Source organism: Cricetulus griseus, chromosome 2 (assembly GCF_003668045.3).
Source record: "Cricetulus griseus strain 17A/GY chromosome 2, alternate assembly CriGri-PICRH-1.0, whole genome shotgun sequence".
Taxonomy (NCBI): domain Eukaryota; kingdom Metazoa; phylum Chordata; class Mammalia; order Rodentia; family Cricetidae; genus Cricetulus; species Cricetulus griseus.
The window spans coordinates 128,552,323-128,567,260 of record NC_048595.1 but is presented as its reverse complement, the minus strand read 5'-3'; the positions used below and the strand labels follow the sequence as shown (position 1 = coordinate 128,567,260).

The 14,938-nt window shown below is 37.6% G+C and overlaps 1 protein-coding gene across 1 annotated transcript in view; it reads left to right on the top strand.

The window, feature by feature from the left end:
* Slc26a7 (solute carrier family 26 member 7) overlaps positions 1-14,938 on the top strand; it is a 114,675-nt gene that overhangs the window by 29,432 nt on the left and 70,305 nt on the right. The window contains exon 3 of the mRNA XM_035439968.1: positions 1,012-1,184. Within this exon, the coding sequence (XP_035295859.1) occupies positions 1,012-1,184 (173 nt within the window). The remainder of the gene's footprint in view (positions 1-1,011; positions 1,185-14,938) is intronic.

Genomic DNA, 14,938 nt, shown 5'->3' with positions numbered 1-14,938 from the left:
TCTGGTAAGAAAAGAAGACAGTGTGCTGGCTTTCTACTGAGACCAGGTTCTATTGGCCTTATCTTGTCTGTGTTAAGTTGTCTATAACTCATAGAGTACCTTTTCCCAAAGGCTCACACACATACTGGAACAAGGTAAGGTCTTTAAGTGATGACATGAGGGAATGCTTGTACAACACAGCATGTGTTCCTTTACCCTTTCCTGTGGGAATTGGCATTTCTCGTCCATGCTGCTATATTCTCAGACAACCTATGCCATGAAGAAAGGCATTAGAGCTCCTGTCAGGAAGAGGGGAGCATACTGAGCCAAGTCCTGCTTGTAAACAAGGCTGTGAATATTCTGAGGAAATAACCATCAGACCCTAATAGCAGTAGACAAAGGGCATGGTGGGTTTAATCATTTTATGGGTCCTGGCATTTTGTTCATAAAAATAAAGTCTACTGAGTTATGAAATCATAGCAGGTAGAAATCATATAGCCTGGTGAGGAATAACTGGGTAGATAGTTGTGACTATGGAATTTGGGCCACATCTTGGAAGATAGGAGCTTGTTTTGGTAGATCAGAGGACCTTATGTTTTAGCCAACAGGTTTATAGTTATCCATCAAGGTCTTTAAGCTTTTCTCATTTTATTCTCCTCAAACCCTAATGTCTGAGTACAAGTATCATTCAGTGGATAAGGCAATTTAGACCCAGAGTGATGTACTTCAGGTGGCACTGTTGGAATGTGAAGGGCTGGATGTATATCTAGGCCACACTCCTGCATCTTAGATAGTCTCTATTCAGAGAGTTAGGAAAGTGCGTAACTCAGAAAGACATGATAGCTTGGTGGGAATCAAAGCAAGTCAGATGTACTGTTTCTTTCAGGGAGTGGCATAAAAGGCAGAGCAATGGGGTACACTGGAGTAGAGCACATTTCTAATAGCTCTTGTTATCTTTTCGACATTCATGAAAGAATCCAATAACTTTTTAATGTTTGTATGGATATTTTCTAATAGCATTCTCATTTTCAGGCACCTTTGCCTTGACATCCTTGATATCAGCCAATGCTGTGGAAAGGCTAGTTCCTCAAAGCAGCAGGAACCTCACCACACAGAGCAACTTCAGTGTGCTGGGCTTATCCGACTTTGAGCTACAGAGAATCGGGGTTGCAGCAGCAGTTTCCTTCTTGGGAGGAGTGATTCAGGTAAGCAGCTCTGAGCCTGGAGAGGACAGAGGGGAACAGGAGCAAGAGAAAGTAGTCAGTGTTGGATTTGGGTTTTTAATCATGAGTTTCTCTCTGGATGGATAAAGGGAGGATGTGTTTTATGATTATGGAAATACATGGTGGTTCTGTAATTGCTGGTTAGATGAAGAAGTAGAATCAACAAATTGAAGATACAGAAACATTTAGTAAAATCAAATCTTTAAAAGGTTTTTGTTTTGTTTTGCTTTGTTTTGTTTTTGACTTTGGTTGGTAGGGAGGTGTTGAGGATGTAGGAGGAGTTGGAGGGGGAAGAATATGATAAAATGTATTGCATGAAAAGCTTTAAAGATAAAAACATAAATTGAAATAAAAATTTAATATTCTAAAAGAGTGTTTTATGACTTGGAGAGATGGCCTAGTGGTTAAAAACACTTGCTGCTCTTGCAAAGGACATAGGTTCACTTCTAAGCACCCACATGGAGGCCAAAAACTGCCCCTCTATTTTCAGGGGATCCAATACCCTCTTCTGTCCTCTGTGGGAACGAGGCACACACATGGTATGACACACATATATACATATAGGTAAATTTCTCATACAATAAAGTAAAAAATAAGTATTTTTTAAAACATTGAATGGGCTTCCTTCATACAATGAATCCATGCTGTGTTCATACATGACCAGAGTATCAGTAGAAGGAATTTTGTGGGTGAAATTACAACAGGAAGATGCAGCTAGCTTTCAGGAATGCTTCTCTACTTTAAACACTTTATGATTTGTTGTATACATGGGCAAGAGATGGTACTTAGTCTGTTTCCTGGGCTTGGTAGACTCAGATCCTACCAGTCTTTGCCTTTTTTACAAGTCTGAATGTCAAATGCTGCCACATTGGTTAAGTTCTCCTCAGAATATCAATATTTGTTATTTGCTGTTTTTAATGAAATGATCAGACCTAGGTCCCTCAGAAGCAACTTTAAGATAGATATGGTGTGTCAGTCATTTTTGGCAACTGACAACTGTCTGATTAAAACAAGTTACAGGAGAAAGGATTTAGTTGTACCCACAGTTTTAGAACTTTCAGTCCACCTTCACTAAGCTTTATCTTGGGGCCAGTGATGACACAGAACATGGTAGAAGGAAAAGCTCATCGTGGGGTAGCCATAAAGCAGAGAGAAGGTGAGTGAATTTGGACACTGGCAGCCTCTGAAGCCTCTGGGCTGTAATCCACTGCCTGCAGCATGGCCTCACTCCTCCCTCGTTTTCACCTAGGTGATACCAGCAGACCATGACTGTGTTCACCGATTGGGTCAGAGCCGTAATGAGCTAATGTTCACCTTCGGCTAATCTTCAACACACCAATTTTGACAATACATTTTACACTCAAATGGTAAACTGGTAAACATACAGAAAGGCACTAAATATCAGACAAAATTCTCCGTTTAGTGATCATTTTTGCTTACTCATTTCTTGTAAACTAATATACATATATGTATATGTATGTATGTATGTATGTATATTCTTCTGAGTGTGTGCTGGGCTGATAGTCTATTTTGAAATATTGTTGTCCTATTATTTACAAGATCATGTCTGAACTGTAGAGAGGTGAATAGTTGATGATTATGTGAATAAATGGAAAGAAAAAATGTGATCTAGGAAAAAAGAAACTAAAACATTTAGAATATTGCCTTCCGACTGTATCAGAAGGATCAAGTATGAACTGAAGTCTGCAGTTACTGAGAAAAATAGACTGTTTTACCACAATGACCAGGCAAACTAGTGGGCCTGTCAGATTTTCTGTCTTTAGAATAGTTTTCCAGAAAGCAAGGCCTAGCTGTATTACCTCATGTCCTTCACCAAGTGTTTGCAAACATGGATGAGGTCAGCATGCACGGAAACTTGCGTGGGCCGGCTTGCTGACTTTTGCTTTGACGGGCCTTGGAAGGCTCAAGAAAACACCTGACCATGGCTGTGTCTCAGACAGAATCAGCTGTGTGAACTGGTGATTGAGCTGGGATATGTTACATTGAATTTGATGGATTTCCTGCTCATTTCAAATGAAAATGTCTGTATTAAAATGGGAAAAAAAAAGATCACAATGCTTCCGATTACCCCATTATTTTACATTCCTCTTTCTTTTATCCAATGTAGCACAAGCCAGATAGTTTTAGGTGTATACTAGTACTTTGCATAATATATTATTGTTAATGAGATCAGAAACTACTTTCTTATTCTCATTTTAACCATTTTCTATAAGTCTCAAGTGATCAGCTTGTATTTTATTATCATTTAGCATATTTGGATTAAGAACTTACATAGTAAAATATAAAAGCAGATGCCAAGATTTGAACAGGTAAACTAAATCTCATTGCTCTCCCTAGAAATACAAGAGTAAAGCTGGATATTATTAAAGATAATAAAATCATTTCCTTTCACGGTCTTTTATTGCTTGTAAAATGGGATCCAGATAGTTGTATGTTTTCTCTTATAAGCTTGTCAGACATCTGCTCTCCTTCCTCTGTCCCAGGCTGGGGTCCTGGATATGGATCTGTGAGTTAGTCAACTTGTAGCAGATGCCTGGACTCATCTGACCCCCACACTCATCTGTCAATTGTCGGGCTAGAACCTTACAGTCTGGATCCACCTTCTCCATCATCACTTTTCTTTCTCTGTCCCAAGTCCATGGACAATGAGGAAAGTGTTCTGCAAATACAGGATGCTTTTCAACCATTCTTGAGCTGTTTTTCTTATCTTTATGTTATTAATGTTTTTTTAAAGTTTTCTGAAGCAATCATTATTGACCTGATTCCCAGACTGTGTAAATTAGAAATGTCCTCAGCTACAGAGAGCAGACAGGCCAATCTTCAGAGGCAGACTTTTAGACATCAGTTGCTTCAGATGGAGTATTGGTAGGTATCAGTGTCTGTCAGCACATTCAATTAACAAATGGATCTGCTTTCTTTTATTATATAACAATGCCCGACGCCTTAGTATGTTTTTCAGTTTTCAGTCTCTCTCCCTCCCTTTCTTCTCTCCCTCCCCTTCTCCTCTCTCTCTTTGTCTCTCATTGATGACTGACCCCAAAACCTAGGGGTCTTTTCTGTGTTTCTTTCAGAATTCTTTGTCTTCTGTCCCTTTCCCCTCAAATTTGAAGAGTTCTGTATGCATTAGGGATTTTAGCCTTTTAAGTATGTTATGTGTTGTTAATATTTTTCTATTTTGACCATTATTCAATTATATTTTACCATGTGCAATTGGAAAATATATGGAATTAAATTCATCAATCTTTTTTTTATTTTCAGTGAATTTTACGAAAGCATTGGAAAGCATCCCCATTACAATGAGTTGACAGAGGAATTCACATACTTCTTCCTCCTAGTACTGTGGGGACTTAGAGTTTGTTTTCCTTTATATTTGGTTTGTTGATGACTGAGGAAAAACCTTTTCCATGTTCCCAAGTGCAAAGGCCTAAAGAACTAGGATGTTAGCCTGGTGGTGGTGGCACATGCCTTTAATCAGGTGCATCTCTGTGAGTTCAAGGTCATCATGGTAAACAGAGAAAAGAGAGTTACAGGACAGCCAGGAAGGTACACAAAAAAACTCTGGAAAAACCGTGTGTGTGTGTGTGTGTGTGTGTGTGTGTGTGTGTGTGTGTGTGTGTGTGTGTGTGTGTTTGTGAGTGTGTGTAGAACTAGGGATGTGAAATGAAAAAAAGTAAAGGTTTATTTTTATATATGATGGGCTGTATAAATCTGACTTCATTATTGTTTTGGAAGTAGCTGTCTCATTGGGTCAACAACATTTATTCAATGGTTCAGGCTTGTATTGCTGTTGATACAATGTACCAACCTTATTTGCATATACATTTAGACAGAGTTCAGGAATTTTCCCGTTCATTGTATATCTGTTCTTGGGACAGTAATGCTTGGTTTTATAGAGACTTTATTTTATTATTTAATGTCATGTAGGGCAGTTCACCTTTGTAGGTTTTTGTGCATATTGATGATTGTTCTTTCATGCTTGGTTTTAGCATCAACTGACCACATTCCATGAAAGCAATTATGTTGATGCTTTTATTGTTATGGCATTATAATACTGATTTGTCACATCTAAGAAAAGGAATGTTTTTTTTTTTTTCAAATCTAGTTTTGTGTGCTGCAGTGGTCTTTTAAAGTTTTTTTTTTTAACATGTCTTTGTGACATTTATTCCTAAGGATTTGTAGTGCTTTGTTACTATTATAGATGGAATTTTGTATAATATTAATCATGTGGCTACTTTTTGTGACTATCAAAGCTATTAATTTTATATGTTAACTTTATATTTTAATACTTTTTTATTTCTATTTTTTATTTTTTTAATTCACATGAAGTAATTGTTTTAATTTAGTGTTTTCACTCTCTCTCTCTCTCTCTCTCTCTCTCTCTCTCTCTCTCTCACCCCACTTCACTTTTTAACTCATTCTTCATCCCCACTGCTCCCTCCCATCTTTCTTTCTCTCCCTTTGCTCTCCTTATTCCTCCTAAGTTGGCTCCTCCTGCTTTCTTGTCACACATATCCCATTAGTTCATCTTCCGGCTCCCATAGAAATCTCTTCCTCCCTTTCACAGTGCCCACTTAAATCAAGAGTCAACATATGAGAAAAAATATGTCATATTTTTTGTTCTGTCTTATATCACTTCACATGAACTTTCACCCATTTACTTGAAAATCTCACAATTTCATTTCTCTTTATCGCTATATAAAATTTTATTGTGTACATATACCACATTTTATCTGTTCAAATAATGATAGATGTATAGGTTGGTTCCATATCCTAAAAAGTTTATTGTCAATCATGAGGCAATAAACATGGATGTGTTACCATCTCTGTAGTATGTTGACTTAAAGCCCTTTTGATATATATCTACAGGTGGGTCATGTGGTAATCCTATATATTTTTTAAGAGCCTCAAACCTCCTCACTGACATTCAAGGTGGCTTTCTTTACCTGTTTACACTCCTACTAGCATTGAATATTTTTCAATATCTTCACCAGCATTTTCAGTTATTTGTTTTTATTTATGGTAGTCTTTCTGACTGTGATGAGAAACAATCTTAAAGCATTTTCTTTTCAGCCTTTTCAATATTTATTAACCATTCTTATTTCTTCATTTGAGAATCATCTATTCAGTCCATTATTCTGTTGACTAGTTGGACAACTTGATTCCATTTGTGTTTAAACTTTTCAGTTTTTTATATTATGTGCATTACTCCCATATCTGATGTGGCTGGTAATGATGTCCCCCATTCTGTAGGCTGATCATCACTTTCTTCACTCAGCAGAAGCTTTTTAATTTCATGGAATTTTATCTATATATTTTGGAACTATTTCCTGTGCTGGAGTTCTGCTTGCAAAGTCCTTGTCTATGCACATAGCTTGAAGTATTTTACTTATTTTTTCCTTTAACATTTAAAAAGATACAAGTCTTATATCAAGGCCTTTGAATCATTTTTCAATTGATGTTTGTATAGGGTGAGAGATTAGGATCTCCAGTACTGATCTTTCAGTGCATGCATGCTTTCCTTGCTTATTGAGGCGCTTTTGTGCTTCAATGTGAATTTGAGAATTGTGTTTTTTAATTCTGTGAAGAAAGCATTAGTATTTTTAAATTAGATTTCATTGATCCTGTAGATACCTTCTATTGCTTGATGTCTTCTTTAATTTCTTTCTTCAATGTATTAAAGGGGTTTTTTTTTGTAGAGGTCTTCTACATTCTTAGTTAATTTTATTTATTCCTAGACATTTTACAATGTTTAAAGGTTATTACAGATGGTATTTTTCCCGATTTCTTTTTCAGTAAGCTATTTTTTTGGTATTCATAAAGTTTATTGGTTTCTGTATTTTTTATGTCTTTCTTATTGTTCTTTGAAGAGACACCATGACCAAGGAAACTCTTATAAAAGAAAGCATTTCATTGGGGACTTGCTTATAGTTTTAGAGGGCTAGTCCCTTGTCATAATGGCAGGAAGCAGACAGGTATGGTTCTGGAACAGTAGCTGAGAGCTTTACATCTTGATCCATATGTAGTTCACAGAGAAAGAGCCAGACACAGGGTCTAGTGTGGGCTTTTGAAACCTTAAAACACAACATCAGTAGCATGCCTCCTCCAACTAGGCCACACCTCCTAATCTTTCTCAACAGTTTATAGCAACTGGGAACCAACCATTCAAACATATGATCCTCCTGGGGACAGTTGTATTCAAACTACAACATTCCACTTCTTGATCCTCATTGGCTAGTAGCCCTATCATAATGCAAAATGTATTCAGTCTGACTTCAAAGGTCCTATTATTTTAGTTTTAAGACAGTTTCAAAGTCTAAAATTTCTTCTGAGATGAAAAGCAGACTCTTCACTAATACCCCTTGTAAAATAAAAAATCAGATCACTTGCTTACAACATAAAATGGTGCAGAATATACATTATCATTCCACAAGGAATAAAAGGGAGAATATTGACCAAAGCAAGACTGAAAACCTGTAAGGCAAACTTCAAATTCTGTCTTAGATGGTTCTTCAGATCCCTAGCTCCATTCAGCTTGTTGACTGCAACACATTTCTCTTTTTTTGGGCTGGTTCCACACCCTATTGGCAGCTCTACTTGGCAATTCTAGTATCTCAATCCAGGCTTCACTTTCACAGCTTCATGCAATGGCCTCTCTAAGTCTCCATATAGGGACTGTACTGCAAAATGCCTGGACCCAGCGGCTTTCCTTTACTATGGATGAAGGTTACATAACCCCTTTCCTGAATCATTATTGACTTTAAATTTTGAGCCATGTGGCCAAAGCTGCTAAATTCTGCTGCTTGCTTGATTTGAAACTTGGCCACTTTGTGTAAACTTTGACTTGTTAATGGTTTCAAGGCTGTGGAAGTCCCTTGGGCTTGTTCCTTTCATAGGATACAGGATTAGCTGTGTTGGGTCTTGCTCCGAGGGAATGTCTCTCTCATTTAGCATCTGGCCTTTCTTTAAGCTTTTTATTTCCCTGAACACAGGACTTGGCTCCAACATTACATTTCCAGGTGCTCCTTTTCTCTTCAAACTGTACATTTTGTTTTTCTCTTCATCCATCATACAGCTTTTCATTATAGATCTGCATATAAGTGATCTACAAATAACCATATGATACAGTCGATACTAGGCTGTCTTGAAATTTCTGCCAAAGACATTAATCCAAAACTCTTCTATTTAGCCTCAGGCAGAAGCTTAGGAAAAGGGCAAAATGCATTCAAATTCTTTGTCAAAATATACCAAGAATGGTCTATAGCCTAGCTGCTAATATTAATATTGTTAACCTCTAAAACCTCTTGAGCCAGGTCTCCATAATTCAAATCACTATCAACACTACTTTCTTTCATGTTCCCACTAAGATGGTCCTTAAACCCTACTTAAAGTCTTCATCTTCTTTTCTAGACCAAAGTCCTAAAGTCTTCTATATTCCTCCAAACAGCATGTTCAAGCCTTTCCCTGATACCAACTACTGTTTCAGTTGCCATTTTATTGACATGAAGAGATACTAGGCAACTCTTATAAAAGAAAGAATTTAATTATGGGGTTGTCTATAGTTTCAGCAAGTTACTCTACTACATCATGGTGGGAGGTAGACAAGCATGATGCTGAAGCAGTGGCTGAGAACTTTACATCCTGGTCCACAGGCAGTAGATAGAAAGAGGCAGACCCTGGGTCTGGTGTGTGCTTTTGAAACCTCAAAATCCAACCCGAAATGATACACCTTCTTTGACAAGAACACACCTACTAAACCTTCCTAATAATCAACCAACTGAGAATGAAGCAGCCTAAAGTATGTGTGTCTTGGGGACATTCTCATGCAAATGGCCATAGTTTTGTATACTACTGCTTTTCTGAAAGAGTTTATCAGAATCTTGAGGGTCTTGTAGTATATAGAACCATACTGTCTGCAAGTGAGAATACTTTGGCTTCTTCCTGTGCTATTGTGTATACCTTTTATTATTTTCGCTGTCTTACCACTCTAAGTCTTTGAAAACTGTCTTGTCTCACTTCTCTTAAAGGAAATATATTCAGCTTCCCTCCATTTGATATAAGGTTACTTTAGCCTTTATGTTTTTGAGATGTAGTCTTTTAATCCCAAGTTTCCATCAGGGCTTGCTTATGAGGAAGGGATATGTAGTAAGAAGATGCTTTCTTACTACAATTCATAAGTTATTTATTGATTTGTGTTGAACAAATCTTGTATTCCTTGTATGAGATCTACTTGTTCTTGAAGTTTGATATTTTAAATTTTTATTCCTTAACAGTTTCATACATGTATATGCTACAAGTTTACTCATCCTCTCCTATCACCCTCTTTAATCTCTATCTCTTTTCTGCTGAAACTATTCTTCCAGACAATACCCTTCCACTTTGGTGTCTTTTTTGGAGTCATTGTATTGAATTATGGTTGCTTTCTTTCTTTGTTTTTTTTATTTTTTTATTTTAATTAGAAAGAAGATTATTTTACATGTCAATCCCAGGTCCCTCTCCCTCCCCCTCCCCCAACTAACACCCTACCTATCCCATACCCTTTCTGCTCCCCAGAGAGGGTGTGGCCTTCCATAGGTGGTCTTCAGAGTCTGTCATATCCTTTGGTATAGGGCCTAGGCCCACCTCCTTGTGTCTAGTCTCAGGGAGTATCTCTCCATGTAGGATGGGCTCCCAAATTCCATTCCTATGTTAGGGATAAGTACTGATCCACTACAAGGGGCCCCATAGATTTCTGAGGATTCCTCACTGACACCCACATTCAGGGGGTCTGGATCAGTCCCATGCTGGTTTCCCAGTTATCGGTCTGGGAACCAAGAGCTCTCCCTTGTTCAGGACAGCTGTTTCTGTGGGTTTCACCAACCTGGTCTGGACCCTTTGCTCATCAGTCCTCCTTCTCTGCATCTGGATTTCAGTTCAGTTCAAGGTTTAGCTGTGGGTGTCTGCTTTTACTTCCATCAACTGCTGGATGAAGGCTCTAGGATGGCATATAAGTTAGTCATCAATCTCATAATCAGGGGAAGGCATTTAAAGTAGCCTCTCCTCTGTTGCTTAGTTAGTTGGTGTCATCTTTGTAGCTCTCCAGACATTTCCTTAGTGCTTGATTTCTCTTTAAACCTATAATGTCTCCTCCTATTATAGTATCTCTTATCTTGCTCTCTTCTGTTCTTCCCCAAACTCTATGGTTGCTTTTGTAAGCATGAATGGGTAGTTATTTAGAACAATTGTGATCTTCTTATTTTGTTCTTGAACATCTTTTAAAGTATTTTACTGAGAACCTTTGTATCTGTTTTCATCAGAGAAATTGGTGTATCCTTCTGTGGCATAGTTATGACCTTACTTAGAAGGTGTTTGGTAGTATGCCTTCCATTTCTGCTTTCTAGAATGATCTGAGGAGTATTAATATTAGTGTTACCTTAGCATTAAAGGTCTTTGAGAATTTGGCAATAAATTCATCTGTCCCTGGGATTTCCTTTCTTTGGAAACATTCTACTACTGTTTCATTCTTGTTAATTGTTATGGATCTGTTTAAGTGGTTTATATCATCTTAATTTATTTATTTGACTAAGTCATGCTGCTAATAATTTATATATTTCATGTAGATATCTTAGTTTGTTGGAATATAACTTTTCAAAATACTAATGATAATCATTTGCTTTCTACTGGAGATTTGTCTATCACCCTCTTTGTTCAGTCTCATGTTTTATTAATTTGGGTCTTCCTCGCTTTCTTTTGGTTAGTTTTGCCAGCAGTTTCTAAATTTTGCTTTTCAAAGAATGGAGTTTGTGTCTGGTAGGTCCAATGTGTTGTTCATTTAGTTTTCATCTCATTAAATAATTTCTAGATCTTTATTATGGTTTCTTGTATCCAACTGTTTTTGCTTTTGTTTTTAAGACCTACTATGATATTGTATTTTGTACTTGTGGTCTTATTTTTTTCCAGTTGAAATTCACAGCTGTAAACTTTCCTGGTAGAACTACCTTAGTTGTATTTCAAAGTTTTTAGGAGGTTATATTTTCATAATGAACAGTGTGCCATTGAAGAGCATTGCTCCAGTCTAATATTTCATTAGACTGTAGTTTCATGTAGTTTCATGTAGTAGTGATTTTGTTGTTGTTTTAGTACACTGTGACCTGAGAAGTTACATGAAATTATTTCACTTCTTTTATGTGTAGTAAGTCTTTCTATGGGACATACAATGTGCTCTATTTAGAGAGTGTTGTATTGGGCTCCTGAGAAAAATGTGTATTCCAATTATGTTGGTGGCATATTATGTTTTATTTGAGCTATGGCATAGTTTAACTATGAAGGCCTGTAACACAAATAAATAAAAGTCCCAGAGATTGATATTGGTGTTCAAGCTTCAATCTGAATATCAGAAAAGGAAAGCAGCTTGTCACTAGCTTCTTACCTCTACCTCAGGCTGAATTGGCTGGTCCTGTCTCCACGAGCTCTCATCAAACCTCAGACTGTAACCTTTCCTTAGCATGCCTAGACAATGAATGCCTCTCTGAGCCCTTGCTTCTGTCTTTTATACTTTCTTAATGTTGGGATTAAAGTTGTGAGCTATAATTCTTTTAGACTGATTCACTCTTGTGTATATCTGGGTGGCCTTGAACTCACAGAGATCTGTCTGCATATGTGTTCAGGAAGTGCTGATTGTAACATTTCTGCATTTCTTTATTTATTTAAATGATGGACTTTAGTATTGAATGTTTTGTGAGTTCATGAGAAATAAAATGGCTGATAATTTCAGAGGCTACAGATCTGTGTACAATGATGAATTCTACCTTCTTATTGTTATTAATCCTTTAAGTCTTACCTAGTTGATCATTCCTACTCTAAGAATGATTCATTCATATTGAAGACCACCTTTGCCTGAATAATGTGTTTGTAGCTATTTGGTTTTCTCTTTCTCTCTTTTTCTCTCTCCATCTCTGTCTCTGTGTGTGTGTGCCTCTGCCTCATAGTCATTCAAGCAGTGTCAAACCTCTTCTCCCCCTTACCACTTTATTTGTATTAATATAAAAATATTGTGCAGTCACAGCAATATAATGTGATGTGTGTTTGTGCTGTAAAATAGATTATGGGCCTTTTAAGAACTGTTCTAGTGAAGTGTAATTGTCAATTTCATATTTTTAGAAAGTATAATTTGATTAAATTTCATATCTGTACATATCCAAGGAATCATAATCAATATAATCATTGTGTCTGCCACACATATTCATTGCACACACCCATTTTTTCCTGGACCATTTGTAAATACTTCCTCTCACTGTTTACAAGCAACTCCATCCCTGCTTCATAGCAGTCACTGACCTGCTTCTGTCTCCAGGCATCACTTACTGCTGCTGATTATCTAGCATCATCATAATTGTTTCTTAGCATTGGAAGGAATGGCTGTTAGAACTCATTTACATTCTTACTATGCACAATACAGTAGCAAACTTGACAGCAATGTTAATGCTTTTGTTCTATCATCCATATCTTTTTTTTTTCTTTTTGCAATGTGTGTGTGGTATTAAAGTGTATTGGCATGTTTGTGATACTCAATGTGTTTGTGTGCAGGTGGAGGTTGACACTTGGTGTCTTTCTCATTTTTTTCTCCACTCTTTGAGGCAGGGTCTTTCACATGATAGCAGAGCTTGCTGAATTGGCCCATCTAGATAACCATTTTGCTTCAGGGATCCCCTTTCTCCATCTCCCATGGGTTGCAATTATGGGTGGGCCCATGTTGCCCACCTGACACATATGTGCCAGGGATCTGAAGTTTGGTCCTCATGTTTGTGTGTAAGTTCTTTATTCACTGAACCATTTTCTCATTGTATTCGAATGTATGGGCATATGTGTGTGCCCAGGTGCAAATGCCTATTCATACATATTGCCAGAGGATTACATCAAGGGTCCTACTTGGTCACTCTCTGATTTACTTCCTTGAGAGACTTTCTCACTGAGACTGGAGCTCAGCTGACAGCCAGCAATCCAGTGAGCCTCTTGACTCTGTCTTTCATAGCACTGGGATTGCAGATGTTCATGGCCATCTGGCTTTTTAATGTGAGTACTGGATTTGAACACAGGTCCTCAGGCTTGCCCAGCAAGCACTCTTAGCCACTGACTCATCTCCCCAGCTTCTCTATCATCTCTCTCTCAGGTACATTCTTTAGTGTAACTGATACAATTATACATTATTAATATTAGTTTAGAGGAAACACAGAAAAAAAGATTTTCTAACCAATAGCCAGTAGCAGTAAAGCATCTCCTCTTTGCTTGCTTACACACTCAAGAACAAGATGTTCACTTCAGGGCTGAATTTTCAAGGTTCAGGACCAACGTATGTTTCTGTAGAGAAGCAAGCACCTGATAAAAGCCATTGCACATTCAGAGCTGTTGATGTCCCTGTAGCCTTTATTAGTTTCCAGGATGGGCACTTTGCCTGTTTCTTTTTCCAAGAACTTAGAGGCCTGGGACTGTCATTTGCCCATTTCATTTTGGAAATTTTCCCAAGCTCTACTCTTCTGAAGCAACCACAGGGCAAGATTTCTGCCCTGGAGGACAAGGCATATACAGCCCCTTTGTTTGACAGTTGCATAAGCAACTGATGACACAAGGGGGTGGGGTGGGCGGGTGTTTAGTGACAAAGTCCAGTGTTATTGCCCCAGTGGCTTCTAGAAACATATGGTCTTAAGAATTCAGGGATGACAAACTACAGACCTAAGTAGAAGATCTTCTACCTACTTGTAATTTTGCACTAACCACACTTGGCATATTAAATAAGATGCTCATGGAGGATAGAAGGGCTGAAGATAAAAGCCGTTTACCCTCTCTTCCCCATGTATCATACTTAGTCTTTTCTGAAAATCTTCAGCTTTTTTTTTTTTGTAAAGGTGGAGGATGATCTAGTCTCTTTTGATAGGGTTCTATTGTTCACAGCCATTTTCTGTTTGGTTGAAATCTATCTAGCTATGTTTGTACCTGGAAGACCTAAGTCATAAACTAAATAAATTTATAATCATAACTTATTTTTTGTTTTTTTTTGAGACAGGGTTTCTCTGTATTGTTTTGGAGCCTGTCCTGGAACTCGCTCAGTAGACCAGGCTGACCTCAAACTCACAGAGATCTGCCTGCCTCTGCTTCCCAAGTGCAGGGATTAAAGGTGTGTGCCACTAATGCCTGGCCTAGAATTATAACATCCTTAAAGGTATAAAAGGGAAATTTTCTCATGTTAAAAAGTCTTGCTGTCTATCATATTCCATGCTTAGTATATAAACTGATGAACTTAGGCCTCAGTGACATCTGAAAACAAGTAATATACACTTTTATTCACATAAAGATACTGATAGGTAAAGTGGTTTATATAGTCTTTGTGTTTCTGGGCATGTTTGTGTATATTGTTCACATGTGTACATGTGCGAGTATGTGCTCAGACAACAGGATAACATCAGTGCTATTTCTTTGTTAGCATCCACCAAGAATTTTGAAATAGTCTCTTCCTAACCTGGAGCTTGCTAGGTAGGCTAGGCTGGCTGGCTCGTGAACTTCAAGATCTGTCTTTGCCTCCTTAGTGCTATGTTGCAAATGTGTGGCACTGTGCCCAACTATTGCTAACAATGAGTAGAGTCTGGTGATCAAACTCAGGCAAGTACTTTACTAATGACAACCTGCTTTAAGCTTTTATAAAGAATATTAGAAGTTGGAGATTGTTAGTTTTCAGGCATCTGTAC